Raw genomic sequence first — 25,358 nt, forward strand, 5'->3', positions numbered from 1 at the left:
GATCAATCAAACTCTAACTGATCTATCAAGGTAATCAATCTAAAGGTCTATTATTGTCCCGGCCATCTTGCAGCATCTGACTAACAGCTTCAGTAGATGTGAGCAAATCAGCAACATAAATAAGTCTCATTTCAGGGCACATTTGTTTCAAAGCAAAAAAAAAAAAAAAAATCATAATGTCACGTCTAGGAATGCACCAAATCCACAACGTGGCAAAAAACAAAACAAAATTATATCATGTAGAAAAAAAGTCTGTCTTGAGTTGTAAGTCAAGTGTTACGGGTTCTCACTTGAGTCATCTGGGCACACAACATTTGGCAAAATCCTACCAAAAATGCTAGGACTTGCCAAATCCCAAACCAAAGCCTGGATTCCAAGCTTCTCTATCTTTCCCTGGTAAATTAAACAATTCTGACTGTTTTCAGTAGTTTACAGTAAACTTGGGATCCAACAAATGTCTTGTATATTTTCTTATGTTTCCTATTATCACTGCCCGACCTGCAGCCCTTACTGTCATATTCCACCTCTGCCCACAACCAGTGTTTCCTCTAATTCCTTATCTGTAATGTGCGCAAACTCTCTTGTGTGCACAGTTTTTAAAAATGTGTGCTCAGTTCTGAATAAATCCCAAATCTTAAAGGAGAAGGAAAGGCTAAAATTAAGTAAGTTTTTTCAGAAAGGTCTATATAAATATACCAGTAAACCCTCAAAATAATGCTGCTCTGAGTCCTCTGTCAAAAGAAACACCACATTTCTTTCCTTCTATTGTGTACACATGGGCTTCTGTATCAGACTAACTGTTTTCAGCATAAACCTTCAGAGCAGGGCTTGAGCATGTTCAGTTTGCTCCTCTCCCCTCCCCCTCCTCCTTTCCCTGCTTTAATCTGAGCCCAGAGCTATGAGTGATTAGGGAAACTCAGGCAGGAAGTGATGTCACACCAAGAAAATATGGCAGCTGCTATCCTAAACAAACAGAGAGCATCTAGAGCTGTTTACTCCGGTATGGTAAAGCATTCTACAGAATAAATAGCGTTATAGCTTGCACTATTGTGGCTAATCTATTGGCAATAAACTGCTTTGTTAGCTTTCCTTCTCCTTTAAAATTCGTTTTGCGCACTACAATTTGTTATGTGAGCTGACCTCTTAAGATATTACATTCCCCCTTAAAGAAGAAGGAAAGTCTGTTTGCACTTGGGGTGCCAAATGTTAGGCACCCCCAAGTGATTGTATTTACTTCCCTGAAACCCCTGACCGGTGCTCCTATCGGCACCGGCGAGCACCACGGAGAGATCTTCTTCCAGCTTCTTCTTTCTTCAAATTTCTCTGGCAAACGCATGCGCAGTACAATGAAATGGCTGACTTTTTAGTAAAAGTTTTGTTTTTCATTCTACTGTACATGCGCAACTGCACAAAGAAAGATGAAGCCGGAAGAGGATTGCTCCATGGTGCTCCCTGTAATAACCCCGGGCCGGTGCAGTTTTCTGCTGATAGGAGCACCGACCCAGGGTTTCAGATAAGTCAATACAATCACTTGGGGTGCCTAACATTTGGTACCCCCAAGTGCAAACAGACTTTCCTTCTCCTTTAAGAATCAGCTGATATAAGAGAGGTATATATTTCATAGCGATTCTGATTCATCCCCATAAATGAATAATGCAGAATGCCAAAACTATAGGTGCAAGAAGGTAAAATGCCATGAAGCTGGGGGTGTACCTGTCACAATAAAAACTAGGAAGGTTTAAAAAAAAAAAAAAAAATGGGGGAGGCAATCAAAAAACAAAAAAATAAATCTAAATAGTCCCTGGGTTTTATTTTGATCTTCATGGAAAAAATGCTAAACACTATAGAACGCTGAGGAGTTTCCCTGTCATCATAATTAACGTCCCAGGTCAAATATCGTCGCTGCCAGTTTTTTATTGTCCCCAAGTGGCAGCTTTGGAATCTTCCAGAGAGGGATCTGCTTATATATATTTATTTTTATATATATATATATATATATATATATATTAGAACAGGCAGGAGATCAGAGAGAGATTATAGTTGCATTCGTGTTTGCATTGAGCACGCTATTGTGTATTTTGTGCAGCGAGAAGTCTTTCAGAAACAACTGAGATTTTTCAAAACATCTTCTAGGTTAGTGGCGTTGCTAAATGACATTGTCGAACAGCTGCATGGACCTCATGATATTTTCATCCTAGAAAAAAGAAAATAGTAGAAAAAATAAAAATGTATTAAAAATATATTTTTCTGAGAGAATTTCCATTCCAACCATAGGTTATTTGATGAGGGAGGGAAACCTGAAGAACTGGGGAAAACAATAAGTAAGTGGAGGGCACAGGCAAATTTATATCTAAGTCATTACTGCTTCTCAATTTTTAATTATAAAGAAAGGTAATTAGGGTTTCCATTGCATAATTCATAATCTTCCAGTCAGTCTTGGAATATAATAAGAGCAGCTATTATTAAATGTATGCATTTTGCATGCTAATGTACTTATATATAAAAAATATGTTATTCATTGTTGCATGTTGAGAAATTAAGCATAGTAACATACCCAGTTTCATACATTATATTATCTGTTATTTATTACTGGGTTTAACATGTCCTCAGATGAACTTCAACAAGCGATGTAAAAGGAGCCTTGATAAATACTGCATGAATGCATGGTATGGATGCCCAATGAAGCAAGTGGCTGCCATATGCATTGCATTGCTACCCGCTCAGATTTCAACTAGTTATGCTGGGTGCTGCTACACATTCACTCTGGGAACACTAGCACTTGACCCTTAAGCAAACGGGTCACAGAAGCTTAGCTGCGTTGCAGGCAATGAGTTTGTGAAGTGTTTGTTACCGTAGGAGGCACCCTATAATTCCAACAGGAGGTATCCTATCATTTCATTGCCATAGAATGTATCAAATAATTTCCATAGACTTCCCATAATTTTTATAAGGTATCCTATCATTCCCATACAAGGTATCCCATCATTTCCATAGAAGGTATCCTATCATTTCCATAGGAGCTATTCAGGGCCAGATTTACATAGCAGGTGCCCCTAGGCCAACTTCCGTTCGTCACCCCTGTCTCCTTGCCTTCACATGCACAAATTTTCATCATCAGGTCAGGAGCACTGATGATTGGCAAACCAGAAATTTAAAAAAACTACTGTATCTCTTTAGCAGCCCCAGAACTTCCAAACTAATGTGGTTGTGCAGCTTGCCGTCCCCTAAAATCCTGTTGCCCTGAGCCCGGGCCTTGGTGGCCTTTCCACAAAATCCGAGCCTGGAGGTATTCTATCGCTTCTAAAGAAATATATATATATAACCTATCCTATCATTAATATAGAATGTATGTCATCATTTCCATGGAATGTGTCCTATTCTTTTTATAGGAGGTATCCCATCATTTCAATAGAATGTATCCTATCATTTCAATAGGACCTTTCCTATCATTTTTATAGAATGAATCTTAATATTTCCATAGGACCCACCCTGTCATTTCCATAGGACCCACCCTGTCATTTCCATAGGAGGTAACCTATCATTTTCATAGAATATATCCTATCATTTCCAAAGGAGGTATCCTATCATTTATGTAGAATTATTCCATCATTTCCATGGACTGTATCCTATCCTTTCCATAGGACATATTCTTTCATTTCCATAGAAGGTATCCTATCATAACCATAGGAAACACCAGACACTTCTCAGTAACAGTGCATTATATTCACTGCCTTCTGCTGGATAATTTCAGAGGACAGATAAATGTCATTGTCTCTCTGTACACCTGGCACCTGTCACGATTCCTCCAGATGGTGCCTTGTTCTTTGAGGGACTGTTGGAGTTTGTACCAGATGAAAGCAGTGTTTTATTTTTAATACAGTAATTTACAAGTTTCTGCAGCAAAATATTCTTCTTCTTTTTTCTGTTAATTGCTCCTAAATATACTTTAATTTGTACAAGATAACATGGCATAAGAACATAGAGTTTTTGATGCCCTTTTCTGGGCTCCTACACCTCCTTGAGAGACACTGATATTACTGCACCACAGCACCAACACTGGAAAGCCAACACCCACACTGGAAAGCCAGCACCTATATGAGCTTATTTCTCATACAATCATTGTCATGTTTAGTTTAGAGTTTAAATATAAATAGCTGCTACTGGGCCTGCCCTGACCTGTGCTTGAAGTCGGACTACAAGGGGCCGATTCACTAACTTCGAGTGAAGGATTTGAAGTAAAAAAACTTCGAATTTCAAAGTGTTTTTTGGGCTACTTCGACCTTCGACTACGACATCGAATAGAAGGATTCATACTAAAAATCGTTCGACTATCGACCATTCGATAGTCGAAGTACTGTCTCTTTAAGAAAAAACTTCGACCCCCTAGTTCGCCATCTAAAAGCTACCAAACTCAATGTTAGCCTATGGGGAAGGTACCCATAGGCTTTCCTAAGTTTTTTTGATCGAAGGAAAGTCCTTCGTTCGTTGGATTTAAATCCTTCGAATCGAACGATTTGAAGGATTTTATCATTCAATCGAAGGAATAATCGCTAAAATCCTTTGACTTCGATATTCGAAGGATTTTAATCCCCAGTCGAATATCGAGGGTTAATTAACCCTCGATATTCGACCCTGTGAATCGGCCCCCAAATCTACTGAACCTCTTTGGTACCTTGTTACGGGACTTTGCTTGTCCTACCTATTCCTCAGTCCCAGACTTGCCCATTCTGCCTGTAACCTTAAGTCGCTAAGTGATCCTGATGCTGTTATTTTTCAGTATGGAGATCTCTAATATAATCACAATTTAGTAATATCACCCTAATAGTGGGATCAGCCTCTTGACACATACAAAACATAATGGGAGACCATGAATACCTATACTATAGCCGCATCCATTACATCAAGGGAAGTCTTTTAGATTGAAAGCTAATCCTACTCACAGCAGAAATATAAATATAGGAGAACCCAGTTACTCCTGGTACAGTTGGTAAGACAGTTGGTCCACTAGTTTAGCTCCTGCTAAACCTCTTAAGAGCCACATTGTTTTTCTCTGCTCCAATGGGAATGTCTTGTTTAGCAGTAGGGGTTAGCTTCCATATTCCCATTATCAAGACACCACAGTCCCGAGAAATTTTTACAGACTGCACATTTTTTGTCTATGAGTAGATATTGATATATTTTGTGTTGCAGTGTCCTCCAAGAAGATCCAAGCCTAACTCAGAGGAGGCAAGCAGTTAGTCATCCTCCACAAATATGTCTAAAAACAAATATGAAGATAGAGTATTCTGTACACACATCTAAAGGTAAATGGAAGTCTAACCCTAAATACAGTTTCTTAGGCAATTTTTGACTCACCTTCTGACAAGATTCAATAAACTCTTCAATTGTAACAACTCCATCTTTATTTCTGTCCATTTTCTAAGGTGATAAGAAAACACTTTAGAACCATTGGTAAATACAAATATTAAATAGGCTTAGAAACATTTAGCCGAACATGGGGCGGGTTCTATATGTGTGTGTGGGGGGTCCCAAAGGGTTTATTCCCCCATACTGCTCAGGAGGTCCTGGTTCTATTACTTATTCCCTGTGGGAGGGAGTTTTCCCCATGGATTTTATGACCAGTTCCTGTTGGGTATATAATAAAAAGGGGGAACTTGGTGCTTTCCACCTTGTACTAGGGCTGAATGTGCTGAAAGCCTTGAGAAAAAAGCCCTAGGTATCACTACGATGAAGACCAGCATCCTTCGAGAAGTAAAGGAACATGGACCCCATGAACAAGGCAAAGGCAGTAGATAGTAGTTGGCAGTTTGTGTCATAGTACATTCATAGCAGTTGTGAGTTAGACAAGCAAAAGCTTAGTAGCATTCACTATATAAAGGGAAGTATTGTGAAGTGAGATCTCCCAGATGACACCTGCCTAAGTGTAAGTGTAGGTGAGAGACAATGCTACTTGAGGGGATCCATTTCACTAAGGTGTCTTTCTACTGTTGAGACTATTCCTTGGCAATTTCTCTCTCCTATGGATAATGGTGCATGCCTGTCTGTACTTTGCTATACCACTACACTCTTATAAGTACCTCATTATTTGCTGTACTCTGGAAGTGCATTTGCTACTGTTCAATAAGTCACCATTTTGCATAAGAACCATTAGCACATTATTCTCTTTTGAGAGTTAAACTCAGTGGTTTCCTACTTCTTTCCTCCATCTTCTAGTGGTTAGCTGCCAGAGAAGGCCAAATTGGGCAGAGATCCGCTCGAGTGGTGATAGATGGTGGAATCTCACCTGAAAGAAATTTTCCACATGTTCCCTTGGTGCTTCCTCCTGCATATTTGGGTATGTATACTTTCCCATCATATCATAAATAGATTTCATAATGTCCAACATCTCCTGCAGTAGAGACATACTTATTAGAATGACAACATACAGTAATTTAACTTTTGCTGGACAGAGATGACATTGCTTTATTCATGTGATGTTTATGGACAAAACCACTAGTTGAATGGATGACCAGTCCTGTGTCTCATTTCTAAATGCACTGTATTTCTCATAAACCTTCTTGAGGCTTTCATTTCTGGCACACACTTGCTGCTAGTCTATTGAATGGTCTGCCATGTGTGTTGTGTCAGTTTGCAAGCCAGTTGTCAAAACCTCATAAAGTAGTGGTTATCAACGTAATCCCTCCTTGGAGATCCAACCTTTGATCATAACATCTGGGAATAAATTGCATATATGTCCTTTGGCTAGAGTTCCAAGAATATCTGGGACAGCAATAATGTTTTGACCCAATGTCTAGCCTTATTGACCATCAAGTAGACATTCTTGAGCACCTAGGAGACCAAATAGCCATTCCTCTCTAACTGACCTTCAGACTGAGCCACCCCCTTGTGTCAATCCTCCAGGTCCCCTTGGGGGGGGGCAGTGACAGTTTGGGAACAATCACCATAACTCTTTACAATAAGTCATTACAATTTTAGGTTAGATTTTCATAAAGCTGTAGACCTACATTTCCAGCAAATGAAGTGAGTGAGGCATATAAGCTGGGTTTTTTTTCATATAAATGAACATTCAGTACATTTATATTTACAATTATTTGGCATTTGTTTCAACTCGTGTGTTCTTTTGGAAACCTTGGCCGACTCACTCTGAAGACTCTAATTATCTGAAGACCGTACCTCTTTAGTGATGCAGCCATCTTTGTTTAAGTCATATAAATTAAAGGCCCAGTTGAGTTTGTCATCTATACTTCCCCTTAAGATCACCGATAACCCTGCTACAAAATCCTGTGGGGGGGAAAAAAAATAAAAATAATGATATAAAGAACAGGGAAATAATAAATGTATGATCTATCAAGTAGAATTCTAGTCTTTCATGATCAGATGTTTGAAGTATTAGGAACAATAGGTTCAGATGCGTTTCTCTTAATTAAAGTAAAGAGCTTTCTCAAAAGATACGCCTTTCTTTTTTAAACATGATGACAACCAGAGCACCATTTTTTTTTTCTGAAAGAGAGTCATGTAAATGGAGTGCTAGCTTTCTAGGGAATAGCAATAATAGAATTCTTCCACAGTTACAAGAATCATTTGGCGACTGAGTCTAATTAGAAAGCCCTTTCACTCTCCACATGGGATTTGCACAATCTTTTTAGAACTTGTCCTCCAAGCATTGACACGCATTTAAAATAGAAAAGTTGCAGTTCTATTTCTCCTGGAACAAAAAGGTGCTTACCTCAAAACTGACAGAGCCGCTGTGGTCAGTGTCAAAAGCGTTGAAGAGAAAATGAGCGTACATGCTGGAATCTGGGAGAAGACACAAAGCTTAAAGATACCATTTGTGATACAAAGTAGAGGAAAAACAAGAATGCCCTTACTATACCCTATTTATAATGATGCTAAACTTATTGTTATGACTCTTCTTTAGTCAGTATGTTGTTGAGCAGCAAACAATATTAAGTGGAAAAAACATAAAACTGTTATCAAGCAAAATCATATGCGATTTTTGTTGACATGAGGATTGCTACCAACTCCAATTTATTAGATCAGTGATTGAGACCAACTCCAATCTATTCTTTAAATAGAATGAAAGCCTGAGAAGAACCCCAGGCCCTTCCACAGGCCTCTATCTCCTTCCCAAACTGCTCCACTGCGGTTGGCAGGCATCATCTCTCACCCCTTCAGGTTCTCTTCATTGAAAAGGTTCTCTTCTTTTCAGTGGGGTAACAAGTGTGCTCCAGGCCCCCCGCCAAAAAAATCTGAGTTATATAGCTCCGCCGCCCAAAACCTCCTCTCCCGTTGCATGGGCACAATAGTGGCAATTTATAGAAGATGAGCAGCGGAAAGTGTGGATTTTAATGTTATAGAGGAAGCTGACCCCATGGTTTGGGGCCCCTGTTCCCTGGCCCACCAACTATGGCAGGGTCTACTTTCTCTATAGTTATGCCACTGGGTCTTTGGGCCTCCCTGCACTGCTGAGCCCTAGGCATGTGCCTTTTATACCTAATTCAGGCCCTAGTTGCAAAGATATGGAAGACATTCTCCTCTATGGAGTGTTAGAGCTCAGCTCAGTGTTTGTGTACTGCCATTGGTGCTGGGGTTGTCACCTGTCTGGATTTTGGAAGGGCTGTCCGGATTTCCAAATTAGGAAATCCGGACAGGGCATTGAGCCAATTGCTGACTGCCACATCATCAGTCCCGTCCTGACATAATCATACCCTCCCCCGGCATCATCAGTCCTGCTGCAACTGCAAAAAATGAAAGTGCTTTAAAGTAATGAAAATATAATGTAGTGTTGCCCTGCACTGGTAAAACTGATGTTTGCTTCAGAAACACTACTATAGTTCATATACACAAGCTGCTGTGGAGCAATGGCAGAAATTGAAAAATGGCTATATGGCACAACTTAACTAATGGATAACAGATAACACCTTTAGACAGACAGAGCTTATTTGCTGTCTGCTGTGTAACCTGAGCCCTTTCTCCTTTGAATGGCTGCCCCCATTGCTACCCAGCAGCTTATTTATATAAACAATAGTAGTGTTTCTGAAGCAAACACAGCAGTTTTACCAGTGCAGGGCAACACTACATTATATTTTCATTACTTTAAACCACTTTTATTTTTTGACATTATTGTTCCTTTAAATATCGATACTTTGGGTAATTTTGGTTATCTGTGGTGTCATATGCTACAGATGGAACACAATGTATTGCATCCTTTACGCCAGGAATTAAGTATGCAAAATGGCCTCAATCCGCCATGTTTTTGCATTTTGTACTTTGTGTTTGAAAACCGGAAATTCGGCTCTTAAAGTAACAAGTGGCGGCATTTTTGCCGCTCCTGGTACCAAGTGGGGTGCTACCGCCTGATGCGACAGCCTCAACTCGCCTCATTGGCGAAGCGCCCCTGATCTAAGGGATTAGGGAGCAGCATGTTGCTCACAAGATACTGGTTGGGGAACACTGGGTTGGAGAGGATGGATGTACAGGTGAAATACTGCAAACGATTACAAAGCTTTTGAATCACAAATTGTTGGAAAATGAAATCTCACCCCCTTGTGGGAAAAACTTTGAGTAAATCTGTTTGAAATTGTCTTCATTAACAATTCCACTTGGACACTCCTGTTAGAAAAAGAAGAAAATATTGATATTGTCATGTTAAAACGTATAACAATATATATCTTGTGGAATTGTAGGCTTATTTACCAACATAGGTGCAAACAATACCAGTGCCAGTTATAACTATACCAGTACCAGTCACCATAGAAGCCAATCATTTTTAAGAAGAGAAAAGCTATGCCACTAGGGCAGAATTTGGTGTAGAATTGCATGTATTTAAATGGAATTCACAAAGATACTTGTGCCCATATACACTGCAATTGGCACTTAACTCCAATACAACGGTTTAGCATGCCTTGACTCATTGTACACAATACACTTTTTTGAAAGCTAAGGCAAGTATTCCCTATATCCACAGATCCACAAGTAGTGTGGGTTCCAGGATCTCAAGATCACCCCTTTCCGAAGTGTCCAAACCTCTCTAGCTATGAGTTGAGTGTAGGGCTCGACATTCCTGGCTGGGGAGGGAACTTGATCTTGACTGTTCTTGATCTTGACTGTTCTGTGATTGCTGGCAGGAGGTTTCAGCAGAAGTCTATGGGGGAGGGCATTCTTGCTCCACAAAGCAATTTAAAAAGGAACAATTCTTTACCTAGAGGCAGTAGACCGACTTGAGGTTAGGGCTTGAGTAATCCTACAAGTTCCCAAGCTTCCAAGGGCAGCAAAATTGAGTGAAACAATACAACAGACCTTATAAATCTCAAAATATTGTGTTTATTTACATAAATATTGTGTGCCCGGTAATGCAATAGAGAAGATACAAAAATGGCAACCTTATGGTCATCTTAAATCCTACAGGTGGAAAGGCCACCAAGGCCCAGGCCTAGGGTGGCAGAATTATAGGGGGCGGCATGCTTCCCAACCACAACCACATTGGTTCAGAAACACTGGGGATGTGCAGGAGATATGATAGTTTTTTAAATTTCCTGCGCACCAATCCCCATTGCTCTGGTCCCGATGATGAAAATTTGAAGGGAAGGGGACGGGGGCAACGAACGGCAGTAGGCCTAGGGGCGCCAACAATGTAAATCCAGCCATGCCTACAGGTGAGAACTTAAGGACATTGTGTAATGACAGATTGAGAGAAGCAGGTTGGAATACTTTTCAGTGTCTAATGAGCATAAGATGATGACTGTCTAATTATTCATAGCCCTTGTCTTTTTCTAGTATGATCCTATTAAATGGCAACAGGTTCAGCAGTTAATTGCAACACAAACGTATACCCCTGGCACAAAGGAGAACTTCTGGCTCCATTTCTGCTTAATAAATCACCAGCTGTTCAAGGTGATCTTTCATTGTGAGTGTATGTAAAGAATAATTGGCAGAATTTAATTTGTTGCCTTCTAATAAACCCGGTGACTGGATTATCCTCTATATATGTTATTACAGCTTGTATTGTTACAAACTTAGCCAAGATCCCCAGAAATATGACGTACTTATAAAGCAACGTGGTAGTGAAAGAGCGTACTTCATAATAGCAATCAGAAATACATGGTTTAGTAGAGTATGGCCATACTCAGCAAGTCCAGTTGTTTTTAGATTGACCTATACTAGATATACCATGACCTGGATGAATGAAAATCTTCATAGTCATATGGCCATGTTGGTCATGACCTATATTCTTAGAATTCACTGGTCATGTCTACCCAATGAGTACAGGATTTCTTTTATTGAGGTGGGAAGGAGGGATTTGGAGTCATGGCCACTGACCAAGTTTGGTGGGTATGGACAACCACACCAGATTCTGGAAAAAGTGAAAAGAAGGTAAATCCTGTGCCTTTCAGTATGCATACAGATCAAAAACATTTATATAATAGGACTGCTGCTGCTCAAAAGTAATTTATTGATAGATGACAGACAGATATAATCTAATTATAGTTGGAATAACTGGCCCTTGAAGTACAACCTGACCTTGTGCCATATCTTCACTCAACTCCAGTGGTGGGAAGGCAAGTCCCACCTTGTCAGGAAGCATGGGTATATTATTCATGCAATAATGAACAACTATGGCTTGTTTTGATCACATACTCACATTTTTAAAGCCTCGATATAGAACCTGAAGTTCTTTTTTGGTGAATTTGGTTTGTTCTTGCAGCTGCTCCAGTCCTTCAGGACGGTGACAAACTGTAGACAGTTCAAAGTCATCTTCTACGCTGTCTGAAACGGAGGGATTTCAGGCAAAAGTCATTTTCATTACAAATAAGACTAAATTCATTTAATGACACTGCCACTAATGTTCCATTTTGTCTTTTTAAGAAAGGCTTTCATTCAAACATATGAATATTCAGAATAATAACTTATTCTAAATGTGATATAAGCAAAGTTACTGAATATTGTATACAGCTATGGGTCCTCTTACCCAGAATGCTCAGGGCCTGTTTTTTCCAGATAATGTGGACCCCCATACCAAGGGAGGAATAGGGAGTGCCGCTGTCCTGGGCCCAGATGGTTTGGGGAGTTAAGGGGGCCGGCCGTGCTGCACTTACTTGCATAGTCCCAGTAAAGCCGCATGGGGTTTGGATGGGTGAAGTTTGAACCTCCCCTCCAGTTTATCCAATCACCATGCGGCTTTACTAGGACTTACACTTCACTGGCAAATCAGACCATAGGAAACGGAAGATACAGGTACATAAGTTCCTGGCTAAAATAAGAGCAGTGTTCTTTTTTCTTATAACTTGTAGGGGCCTTGGCCACATTTTTTAATAACTTGTAGGGGCCCTGGCCACTAATGATTTTTTTTAAAAATAACTAGGGGTCCTTGCACCAATGTTTTTCCATAACTTGTAGGGGGTCTGTGGCCACCAATGTATTTTTTCTTTAACTTGTAGAGGGCCCTGACCACCAAAACTTGTAGGGGGACTCTGGGACCATTTTTTGGAACCCGTACCCGTACCCGCAACCTCCAATTCGCAACCCGCATTCTTACCTGCTTGGACCTGCTACTCAACCCGACACGCTGCAGGACTCTACCCTGGGCACCAAAGTTCTTTTTTTTAACTTGTAGGGGGGCACTTAATGTTTTAATGCTTGTGTGGCCTGATGGTTGATTTAGGGGTGGCAAAGGGGGCCCAGAAAATTCTGTTGTGCAGGGCCCCGTGATTTCTGATGGCAGCCTAGCCCATACCTTAAGTGTGACCATTTCAGCATAACAGGAGAAAAAGGAAATGATTTTTGGATTATTTGGTTAAAATGGAGTCTATTAAAGATGGTCTTCCCATAAGTAAAAGGTTTCTGGATAATGAGTTTCCAGATAACAGATCCAATACCTGTAAATATTTTGTTTACTAGAATGAAGTCTCATAAACCTCATAACCTTTCTGTTTTGGATAGTGTGCAATGGTAGACAAAACTAGCATAATATGAGCATCGTTTCTGCGGAGGCAAATAAATTTGCGGTTCTCCCGCGGAAATTCACAGGCAAAATTTTGCTGGCGTTAAAGTCAAGGGGCGTCCGAATAGTAGTTTGACGCGAGAGACTTTTCGAATACGCGTCCAAAAAAATTTATACTCCGGGGAATTTCCACGGGAGATTCGGGAGCAAAATTTTACCGCCATCAAAATTTTTTTGGACACGTATCCAAATAGTCTCTCGCGTCAAAATCGTTGCGCGTCAACACTATTCGGACTCCAAATTAACTTTAACGCCAACGTCAGCTTGGACACGGGCGCCAACTTCCGATTTTCAAGATTTTTTGGGAAAATGTCTGATTTTCATGATTTTTTTCGTGAAAATATCAGTTATCGCTGATATCACTACTGGCCAATTATAATAATTAGTTTAATTATTAATTACTTATAATGCTTAGAAACCTCAAACCCAGAGAAAAGGGATCATATTATATGAGAAGAGCACAAGTTCTGGAGTGCTAAATGGTGCAAAAGTCCACAACCATCTGAACCAATTGATGCCCCTGATCCTCTGCCATTATAGAAGCTCGATGAGTTGCACCTACGGGTGCTGGGCAAAAATTGTTGTGGAGCAAAGTGCTATAAGACAGAATGCTTTACACTTTACATCTGTGCCCAGTTGTAAATGAATCATTAAAATGTAAATAGCAGAGGTGATAATAAAACGCACTCCTGGTAAAAAGAAACCTACTTTCAGCGTGCACCAAGAACACAAAGTATTTCGTCATTTTAACAGGTAATATGTTGGACAGATAGGAACTTGTTCTTTATATAGGACAAACTAAAGCTCATACTAAAAGCAATGCTAACAGAGTAATGATCCCTGATGCACCCAAGATAGGAATTCAACATTATTTACATATAGCATATTGGTAGCATGGCTGAGATCATGAAAGAATGTATTCCTGGAGCACAGAGACCAGCGGCTGCTCCATTGAATATAGTGCCGTTGTACATTATTGTGGAATGCTACAAACAAGTTAGACTGTAATGTGACCGCTGTGACCCAGTTCACTCCCTCGTCTCAATAGCAGCACAAAGGGATTAATCTTTCGCTAAATGTAACCAATGCGTATTCTGGTTTCATGTCAACTCATTTGTAGACATGTTCAGCTCTGTTAACTAGAACCAAATGGCATTGTAATTAAATCTAGGGAAGTTCCTCTTGGTAATGCTATCGCTAATGCTATTGTTCTGGCCCACAGCCAAGTCGTTACCCGATAATAGAGACATTTTAGAGACAGTTATCACTTGATGATGTTGGAGGTGGCTTATAAAAGTTATGTGACCTCTCAGTGTGGTCCTCACCAGTTGCACCCTAGGTCAGGGGTCCCCAACCTCCACGGGGCCCCAGAACCGTGCCGCGGACACTCCTGCACCGGGCCGCCGAGCCCAACACACAAAATCAAGGCATGCCGAATCGGACAAAACTTGCTGCCGACCCCGTCCCCGACCCCGCCGACCCCACCCCAACCCACCGACCCCACCCCTGGTCCTTGCAAAAAAAAATAATTTTGCACCGGCCCCCAGTCCAAAAAAGGTTGGGGACCGCTGCCCCAGGCACATACTCTTGTTTCCTACCCCTGGGTACAGGCTAGGGCAAAATACAGAGCATACATTTCACTAATTTTTTCTGGATTTTTTCCCGAAAAGTCAGAAATAGTTGGATTTTCAGGCTAATTCCAGCGCAGACCACAGAAACTTCAAAATAGGATAGGGACCTCTGCCATTGACTTATACACAACCTCGGCAGGTCTGAGACCCCCGGGTTCAGGTTTTTTGCTGCATCAGACTTTAATAAATCTCGAAAAATTTTAGTTTTGCCCAAAAAAGGCATACTGGAGTTTAGTAAATAACCCCATAAATGTATGGAAATTATGAAGATACCTTTATTTGGAAAACCCAAGGTCCCAAACATTCTGGATAACAGGTCTCATACCTGTATAGGTAGACTTCTTGCCTGCGGGCGCCTAATCAGTTGCAAAGCTAGGCAGGACCTATGAGTCGGCTCAGACTTATTGCAGCTGATGTTCTGTAGAAAAATGAATGAACCCTGTATGGTGTATCTGTACTATTAAAAGAGCAGTTCTGGGTGAATTTGTGAACACAGGGACATTTGCACATCTCTGCCCATGATTTCTTAAGTGAGGGTTAATGCCTCTGATTGCTGGTTTGAAGTCCTATATGTGTGGCATGATGATACCTTCTATTTTTGGAAGTCTTTTTATTGCACTTCTTGCATTGAGAAGGACCTTTCGGGCCTTTGTACTGATGGAAAGGTGATCCAAATGTGAAAGTATCAATTGCAATCAAAACTCCTGGCCTCGGGGGGCATCTACTATTTTTAACCAAAATATCTCAGGTTTGACATTGCTCGTTTATCAAACCCTGTTACAATGTAAGATAAATGGTATCTGTCTCTGTGTTATGACTGATTCATCAAACATGGGGATTATTTGGACAATTTGGATGATCAGCATAAAGCTGCCATTACCATAGCTATATATATATATATCTCGTCATTTCTTTATTATAATAGAACTTGAAATATTACACCTGTTAACTGCTTTGCCTTAGCTTCTTGCTTTCTTCTCTCACGCGATATTATCATTTATCATAAAGGAATTAAACGTTTCTTGACCAGTACAGGTATGGCATCCATTATCCGTAAACCTTTTATCCAGAAAGCTCCATATTAAGGCCACCTCCCCTAGATATAATTCACATATTTAAAAAAACTGATTTTCTTTTTCTCTGTAATAATAAAACAGTACCTTCTACTTAATCCAAACTAAGATTTCATTAATGAATGTTAAAATGATTCTTTAGTAGACTTAGGGGCAGATTTATCGAAGGTTGAGGTGAATTTGGAGCTATTTTTTTGTGTACTTCGACTAGGGAATAGTCCAAATTCGATTCGAATCTGAAAAAATTTAAAAATTCGAACATCGAAATTTCGAATTTGAAAAAAATTTGAAAATTCTAGTATCAAAATGTATCATGTACCGTCTCTTTAAAAATTCGACCATTCGCCATTTAAAACCTTCCGAATTGCTGTTTTAGCCTATGGGGGACCTCCTAAAACCCATTTGGAGTCAATTGGTGGACTTTTGGCTATTACTTCGATTCGTACAATTCGAAATCGGGACGAATATAGACCTATTCGATCGTAAACTGACCTATTCGACTAAAAAAAAAACTTCAACTCAATATCGGTTGGTCTTTTTGAATTTGCATTTCGAAGTTTTTTAATTCGATATTTGACCCTTGATAAATATGCCCCTTAAGGTATGGAGATTCAAATTATGGAAAGATGCCTTATCAGGAAAACTCCAGATCCTGAGCATTCTGGATAACAGGTCCAATACCTGTATTTTCTAATAATTCATAGCCTGAATGGGATATATATATATATATATATATAACAGCATACATCAATTACTTTATTAATACCTTGGCAGTGTTGCCAGTTTTATTACATGGGCAAACTTTGGGGATGACCAGTTATAGAAAGAAACCAGCTTCAGGTGGTAAGGACAGATTATACATTAGTACAGAGTAAACACGGAAAGGGATATGTCAGTCGCCATTGCCTTTTTTAAAAATAGGAATAGGGTCAAGAGCAAATTTCCCCAAACAAGGCACATTATTTATATGGGCCTGTCTCACCTGAAACCCTTACCTTTTTTTGCTGTGGGTATTATGTAGGGGTACTGAGATTTACAGTAGGTGGAAATGTCAACCACAGACAAGAAAAAGCGTTCTACAATCAATGCAAGACCTGTCGCAGTCACTTAGGGGCAAATTTATCAAAGATTGAGGTGAATTTTCGAATTGAAAAAAATTGAATTTCGAGCTATTTTTGTGTACCTCGACTAGGGAATAGTCCAAATTCGATTTGAGTTTGAAAAAAAAAATCGGAAATTCAAATTTTTAAATTTATCATGTAGGGCAGATTTATCAAAGGTCGAGGTGAATTTTCGAATTGAAAAAATTTGAATTTCGAGCTATTTTTGTGTATCTCGACTAGAGAATAGTCCAAATTCAATTTGAATTTGAAAAAAAAAAATCGAAAATTCAAATATCGAAATTTAACATGTACTGTCTCTTTAAAAATTCGACTTTGACCATTCGTCATCTAAAACCTGCCGAATTGCTGTTTTAGCCTATGGGGGACCTCCTAGAACCTGTTTGGAGTCAATTGGTGGACAATTTGGGAAAAACTTTGATTCGAATTCGATCGAATGCGGTATTACTTCGATTCGAAAGATTCAAATTAGACTGAATACGGACCTATTCGATCGAAAATGGACCCATTCGGGCCAAAAAAAACTTAGACTTATTTTCGGTTTGTCTTTTTGAATTGGAATTTCTATGTTTTTCAAATTCGAAATTCGACCCTTGATAAGAATGCTCCTAAGTATACCTTTGCTTTGCGCACATTGCAAAGTCTGGTAACTAGATTTGTTAAATCTTTGTTAAGCATGCCAAACACTAGGGGGCCCATTTACTTTGAGTGAAGGAATAGAGGAAAAAAAGTTAGAATTTCGAATGGTCGAATATAGCTACTTCGACCATCGAATGGGCTATTTTGACCTTCGACTATGACATTCGAATCAAACGATTTGAACTATAAATCGTTCGACTATTTGACCATTCGATAGTCGAAGTACTGTCTCTTTAAAAAAAACTTCGACCCCCTAGTTCGCCACCTAAAACATACCGAGGCCAATGTTAGCCTATGGGGAAGGTCCCCATAGGCTTCCTAACAATTTCCTGATCGAAGGAATATCCTTTGATCGATGGATTAAAATCCTTCGAATCGTACGGTTATTCCTTCGATCGTTCGCTCGCAGGAATATCGCAAAATCCTTCGACTTCAATATTCGAAGGATTTTACTTCGATGGTCGAATATCGAGGGTTAATTAACCCTCGATATTCGACCATAGCTAAATGTGCCCCTAGATGCTTTGGCCCAGTGTGCCCTTTTGGCATGCTTATTAAAGATATTGTAGAAAAAAATTGTTTCCCAGCTAGCTCCTGGGTAAGAGAGCTTATATAAGTTTTACATTGGCATGGTATGTTAACTTGGTGATTTTTTTTTTTTTTTTAATGTTTGTCGACAGGAGCATAGGAGCTGAGCTTTGTAGACTAATTCACTGCCATGGCTGGTGAACTGGCTTAAAGGAGAACTGCCATATAATAAGAATCTGCATTAATTACCAGCCTTGTATTGTGACTTTTTTTATTGTACATATTAGGTATATTGTGAGTGGGGGCCCCTAAGCTCAGTAAGTGACAGCAGCACAGAGCATGTGCAGTGAATCAACAGAAAAGAAGATGGGCAGCTACTGGGGCATCTTTGGAGACACAGATCTTCATCTCATTACCAGATCGGATACATATGTTGTGCCTGTTCTTACATTACCCCATAGCTGGTTTTAGCCTGCACCTGTAGCTTTGTAGCACTGAATTACAGTATTAGCATTGACATTGTACACAAGCAGACCACATGAAAGAAATCAGAAGGAAAAAATGTCACTTGCTTTCACTGACTGAGGGGGTGGAATCGGGACCACAGCAAGGCAATAGTTTGAGGATGCGCTGTTTAAAAGCTTTTTTATTTTGGCTGGGCAGGTTGCCTGAAAATTAGCAGAACAAAACAAAAAATTACAGAAGAAATCTACATTCCAAACTGTGCCAGATACAAGTACATGCTTCCTGGGTGCCAATGATTTTCATTAATCAGGCTCAATAAGTCTTTATTGGGTTCATCTGGATAAGAAGAATATTTAAACATGTTTCAATGCAACAATGTATATTCCATAACTGTTCCATGATGTATTTTAACGTTACTGATTGGCCTTTTGTTCGAAACATTTTGTACAATCAAAATCATTTAGAGCCCAGAACTATGAAACATGGAGCAACTTGTCATGAAAGAGTTAAACACATCCAGTGCTTTGTTGGAGAAACAGCCCTTTTTATTTTTACATTGTCTGCACGGCCAATAATAATGTTTTGTAGCAAATTACTAAATTCAGATGATACGATGTACTGGAATGTTTGCTACATTTCAGCAGAAGTTCCCATGAGCTTGTAGTCTAGTGCATGTTTTGTAGAAGTGATGGGTGAATTAATGGAGTTGTGCTTCGCCGAAAAATTTGCGAATTTCCCACGAAATTCATGAAACGCCAAAAAAATTGCGAAATGGCGCCGGCGTCTCGTTTTTGACGACGGCGTCCGTTTTTGATGCAGGCGTCCGTTTTTTGATGCCGGCGTAAATTTGCCAGTGAATTTTCATGGCGGTTTCACGAATTTATTCGCCGGCAGGGAATTCGCCGCAAATTTGCGCCTGGCGAATAAATTCGCCCATCACTATTTTGGAGTTCAATACATTTTTAATGAAAACTAATGGGACTGAGTGTCTGGAGGTTACAAGTAAATGCTCTGAGCTTTTCTTATTGGGGGAGGCTTAGTTCTCCTTTAAGGGGCCACAAAAATATTGCTTTGTACACGGGCTTGGTACAGAATCCTACGCTCATGTAACCTGTCAGTAAGCTTTAAAGTGGTACCTTTAAATTAACTTTTAGTATGTTGTAAACAATGAAAATGAAATTCTGAGGCAATTTGCCATTGGTCTTCATTTTTTATGGTTTTTCATTGATTTAGTTTTTTTGTTCAGCAGCTCTCCAGTTTAATATTTCAGCAGCTATCAGGTTGCTAGGGTCTGCTTTTCCCTACCAACCAGGCAGTGACTTGAGTGAGAGACTAGAATAAGTATAGGGGGGGAGGATCTTTACAGAACCATCGTTTTTAACTTGTTGACCCCCATTTAAATAGCTTTAAAGAGGTGGAGAGGAAGGCAAATAACTCAAAAACTACAAAGAATAAATAATGAAGACTTTTGCAAAGTTGGAAGGAATTGAACATTCTATGATATACTAAAGGTTAACTTAAAGGTGAACCACCCTTTCAGGAAAATGTAAGGAGTTTTCTCTGCTTGGGGTGTATCCAATTTACAGTCCTGCCTGGGTGCATCTCAGTGGGCTGCTGGGCTATGCTCTTCACTAGTTTTATAAGGGATTATAAAATAATAGGAGGGTTATGAGAAATACTAAGGAAGGTTTCTGACCTGCTAGATTGATATGATAAGTGCTTAGGTAAGACTATAATGATAACGATAAATCTGTCTATTAGGCTATATTTCTTTCTTTCTTTCTTTCTTTCTTTTTTTCTTTATTTCTTTCCAGTTTGCAATTTCAGCCATCTGGTTGTTAGGGTCTCAATTATAAGAGGGAGAGAGGGGTTAAATAGAAAGATGAATAATAAAAAGTAGCATTAACAATACATCTACTGAATTATCTATCTATCTATCTATCTATCTATCTATCTATCTATCTATCTATCTATCTATCTATCTATCTCTATCTTTTATCCAACTATCTATCTATCTATCTATCTATCTATCTATCTGTCTGTCTGTCTGTCTGTCTGTCTGTCTGTCTGTCTGTCTGTCTATCTATCTGTCTATCAATCATCTGTCTGTCTGTCTTTCTGTGTCTCTGTCTGTCTGTCTTTCTATCTGTCTGTCTTTCTGTCTATCTATCTATCTATCTATCTATCTATCTATCTATCTATCTATCTATCTATCTATCTATCTATCTATCTATCTATCGATCGATCTATCTATCTATCTATCTATCTATCTATCATCATCAATCATCTGTCTGTCTGTCTGTCTTTCTGTCTATCTATCTGTCTGTCTTTCTGTCTATCATCTATCTATCTCTCTATCATCTATCTCTCTATCTATCTATCTATCATCTATCTATCTATCTATCTATCTATCTGTCTATCTATCTATCTATCATCTATCTATCTATCTATCTATCTATCTATCTATCTATCTATCTATCAGGCTATATTTCTTTCTTTCTTTCACCCAAATGTTGATGCAATAAAGAAACCTTTTTCATTAAGTCCCTGGGTTTTTACAGTGTGTGCCTAAACCAGTTTGTGTATGTATATACATATTTATCTGTAATATTCCTGTCCAAGGGAAATGGCCATTTGAGGAGTGTTCTGTATTATGCGTTGTCTTCTCACCCTGCTGAAGTTTAGCATTATAGTTCTACATGACAAGTTGCGTCCTGCTCCCGTCAAACACATTCATTTGTGAACCCCAACAGAAAAGAGCAGCAAATTATGAGCAAGCAAATAAAAAAAGAAGAAACAAATCAACAACATGCCATTTATTTGTTGGGATGGAAGCACAGTGACTATGACTGGAAAGATGATTTGAACAGAAGGATAAAGTGTCAGGCCATTACAACTGTAAGTCTCGGTTATTCATCTAAATACATATTGATCTCTTAATGAACACCGTCATTCTGCAAATTACACAGGACAAAGTCAGGTTGTGTCTTTTGGAAGGACACGAAATACTGATTGTTTTGTTATTAATTCTTATCCTCATCAGTAGAAAATCAACCCTCATCCCTCACTTGCCTATTATTGCATTTTCTCCAAGCAAATGTTCTCTATGTCTGCTCTCATCTTATAAATTAGTGTCCTGTTGGATGAATGAAGGCACTGCCATTGCTTGTGGCCTGCAATTTGGGGAGCAGACTCCAAAGCCATGAGGTTCTCTGCTGCCTCATGGATCACTGTCCCATTCCAGCTCCCGTTTGCTATCCCTGTTCTGTCACCCGTGATTCTTGCCTCTGCCACCCCCCCCCTTATGGAACCCCACCACCTGCCTTTTACATCTAGCTCTGTAGCAGGGAGAACTGGGGGTCTGCAAGTCAGAGTGGCGGGGGGGGGGCTTGAGGATGAGGGGGGGATAGGGGGCCCCAGGGCCAAATGGTACACCACTGGTTTAAGCATGATACTATTTGTAAACTTGAAATATATAAATAAAGAAATCAATGGCAGAAAATAATTAATAATAATTTATAAAAGTATAAAATACATGAATAAACATGAACTTTTTGGTTGTTCTGTATGTTTTAGTGTTTGCAATGTAAGATTTATTAAAGGATAGACTACTTGTTTGCAGAGAAAAAATAATTACCGGCACTTACTGGCACAATATTATAAATATAGGGAGTAATGCAATAAATGGTGCAAAGTTGGCTGCAGTTCCAGCCACCTATAACAGGTAATCAACAGGCAGCATTTACTGGCCATTTGTTGGTTGCAAATATATTATTGGCTGTTATGGGTAATTGCACTTGGGCAAACTTCGTGCCTTTTATTACATAGGGAGATGGTGTAAATGCTAAATTGCACAAGCACTGATAGTAACCAGTCAGGTCTTCATTTCCCAACTAATAGTGAACCTTTAAAATCGAAATGCTGATTGGCTGCTTGATAAGCTGTACTTGTGCAGTTTAGCACCTACGATTACCCTTATTATGTTATGTAGGTTGCAAGCTGTTAGTATATTCTGAAATAAGTGGTATCCACCTTTGCAGAAGAAGCCCACTCAACACCGCTCTCTGTCCAGGAGAATGCCCTCTCCCTGCTGCCAATCTCTGGGTTTAGGTTGCTAACCCAGGATTGAGTAAGAGGCTCATTTTAATTAATAAAAAAATACATTTGGTTTAAACCAGACATGCCCAAAAGATAGATTGTAAGCTACCAGTAGACCTTTAGCTGGTGATCAGTAGATCTCAAGACACTGTCAACAAACAGCTTGACTAACTAACCCTCCTATTTGATGACTATGAAGATTTTGTTTCTCCTATTTCATGCTTTTCATTCAGATATGTATTATGTTAAGGTTACATAAGAAATAGTTGTTTGTTAAATATAGCAACATTCATTTTCCCATAAATAAATATTTAAGTCATATTTTCCATGGAACAGAATGATAACAATGCTTTTATGGATGTAGATCCTAATGGGACAACATCACTAAAAGTAGACCTCGCATTTGTAAAGTATGGGCACTCCTGCTTTAAACTATTGAAATGAGTAAAGTTCTTCTTTTGCAAAGGCCTTACACTTTGCAAGGCCTAAAACTTGGCCAAAGGAGGACATCCCTTTTAAAGACAACGACCATTATCAAATAAGGTTCACTCGGGTGCAATTTGTTACTGCTATAGAAATTAGATGTGCTTAAAGGGATACTGTCATGGGAAAAAAAAATCAAAATGAATCAGTTAATAGTGCTGCTCCAGCAGAATTCTGCAGTGAAATCCATTTCTCAAAAGAGCAAACAGATTTTGTTATATTCAATTTTGAAATCTGACATGGGGCTAGACATATTGTCAATTTCCCAGCTGCCCCAAGTCTTGCGACTTGTGCTCTGTTAAACTTCAAGCACTCTTTACTGCTGTACTGCAAGTTGGAGTGATATCACCCCCCCCCTTCCCTTTTCGCCCCCAGCAGCCTAACAATAGAACAATGGGAAGGTAACCAGATAACAGCTCCCTAACACAAGATAACAGCTGCCTGGTAGATCTAAGAACAACACTCAATAGTAAAAACCCATGTCCCACTGAGACACATTCAGTTACATTGAGAAGGAAAAACAGCAGCCTGCCAGAAAGCATTTCTCTCCTAAAGTGCAGGCACAAGTCACATGACTGGGGGCAGCTGGGAAATTGACAAAATGTCTAGCCCCATGTCAGATTCAAAATTGAATATAAAAAAATCTGTTTGCTCTTTTGAGAAATGGATTTCAGTGCAGAATTCTGCTGGAGTAGCACTACTAACTGATGCGTTTTGAAAAAAACATGTTTTCCGATGACAGGATCCCTTTAATAAATAGTCTATAGCATTTGTCTTATAGTTTTTGAGATACTGAGAGCTCTCTCAACCTAACAAGATTTTTCTTCTCTGCAAACAACGTAAATGCTGTACGTCCCAGACTGAAAGCAGGAGCAATTATCTTTACCAGGTAACTGTACAGGGGTACAGGTATCAGTTAGAGATTTCCCTGTTCTAAAAAAAGATTTAATCCTGAGAAAGCAATTTAGAATTCCTGCCTACCACGGAGCACCGATGAGTACTTCCAAGTTCCTTTCCTGGTAACTATGGTTTTATGAAAGTCGAACTACTCTAGCTGTTATTGCCATAATCACGTCAGTGAGTTGGTTTATGTACTTCGAGAGGCCCATTTATCAAAGATCGAATTTCGAATTCATGTGACTTTTTTAAAGTCGAAATTCGATTGGAAGGTTATTTAATAAAAAAAAAAATAGAAGATTAAAACGCAAACTAATATTACCGACCCGAAAACGCTAATCGAATTCGATTTGAGTTCAACTTAACTCAAAACGAGTTTTTTCTCAGAAAAAAACTCGAATGTCTGGACTCAGGAAGGCTATTAACATCTTCAAATGGGTCACTGGACCTCTGCCATTGACTTCTACAGATTTTAGGTGGAGAATATTCTATAGTGTAAATAAAATAGCATTAGACCAGTAAAAGCTACGGCTTGGTTGCTATGGGTGACTAGGCTTGGCCAAACTTGGTCTATGTTTGTGCATAACATAAATACTGCTTCTAAACAGGGCATTTATCTATCATGCTGTAAACGTGTAAATGATGCTTTCTCTATAGAGCACACTGAAGGCTCAGTACAAAACCAAATTAGTTATGACACAAATAAACATGATAATGAGCTCATGTGTCACAGCAAAGCTAACATAAGATTCTAATTACCTCTGCAATGTGGGCTGTGTTTGCTTTTATAGCATCCCCATCACCAACTGTTCTGTTAAAGTCCTCGCCTAACCGGATAGCCTTAATTCTTCCTCTGCTGCTCCTGGTGTTCCTCTCACTAGTGCATGGTTAAAGCTACCACTTGGGCTGGAATGAGATATGTAATGTCAGAATTTGAGCTTCTGGGGATGTAAGGAAATTAGATCATTCACCAAAGATGCACAAAAAAAAGAAGAAAAGAAAATTGTTTACTGCCTCTTGGATTTGACAACACAGCAGCCATTATTATGTCATAGGGAACAGGGGTAGGAGATTGTTGGCGCTAAGGTATACATGTTTTAAAAAGTGCAGCAGGTATTCAGATAAGAAAATTCTACAGGTCTGTAGATAAATGTTCTTTATGATTTGTAGTATAGGGAAAGTATACCCTGAAATAGTCTTTTATTGAGACTTTAAATATGTATTTGAATTGTGTAATATGCAATATGGCTGGACGTGAATTAAATCTTTCTAAATACTCACTTATTCAACCTATGATGGAACTGATCTACATGATGCATGAGGCTTGGCCTACAGATATCTACCCAGATATGTATTTGATAGCAGGTGGTTATAGTTTCTACCAATTGGTTAGTGTTCACATTTTCCCACTAAAGGTGCACAG

At 39.3% G+C, this 25,358-nt stretch overlaps 1 protein-coding gene across 3 annotated transcripts in view; it reads right to left on the reverse strand.

Annotated features, from left to right (window-relative positions):
- Positions 1–1,964: 1,964 nt before the first annotated feature.
- The window catches only part of LOC121396214 (Kv channel-interacting protein 2-like), a 219,523-nt gene continuing 196,129 nt past the window's right edge, over positions 1,965–25,358 (reverse strand). For 2 of the 3 annotated variants that reach the window (XM_041570958.1, XM_041570959.1), the window contains exons 2-8: positions 11,642–11,766; positions 9,543–9,612; positions 7,727–7,797; positions 7,174–7,281; positions 6,284–6,388; positions 5,356–5,418; positions 1,965–2,194 (exon numbers count right to left, since the gene is read on the reverse strand). In XM_041570958.1, coding sequence (XP_041426892.1) covers positions 2,147–2,194; positions 5,356–5,418; positions 6,284–6,388; positions 7,174–7,281; positions 7,727–7,797; positions 9,543–9,612; positions 11,642–11,766 — 590 coding nt within the window. In that variant the 3' untranslated portion in view covers positions 1,965–2,146. Of the gene's footprint in view, positions 2,195–5,355; positions 5,419–6,283; positions 6,389–7,173; positions 7,282–7,726; positions 7,798–9,542; positions 9,613–11,641; positions 11,767–18,564; positions 18,661–25,358 lie in introns of all 3 variants that reach the window. The other variant, XM_041570957.1, reaches the window with a different exon arrangement.

This window comes from Xenopus laevis, chromosome 7S, assembly GCF_017654675.1.
Source record: "Xenopus laevis strain J_2021 chromosome 7S, Xenopus_laevis_v10.1, whole genome shotgun sequence".
Lineage (NCBI taxonomy): Eukaryota > Metazoa > Chordata > Amphibia > Anura > Pipidae > Xenopus > Xenopus laevis.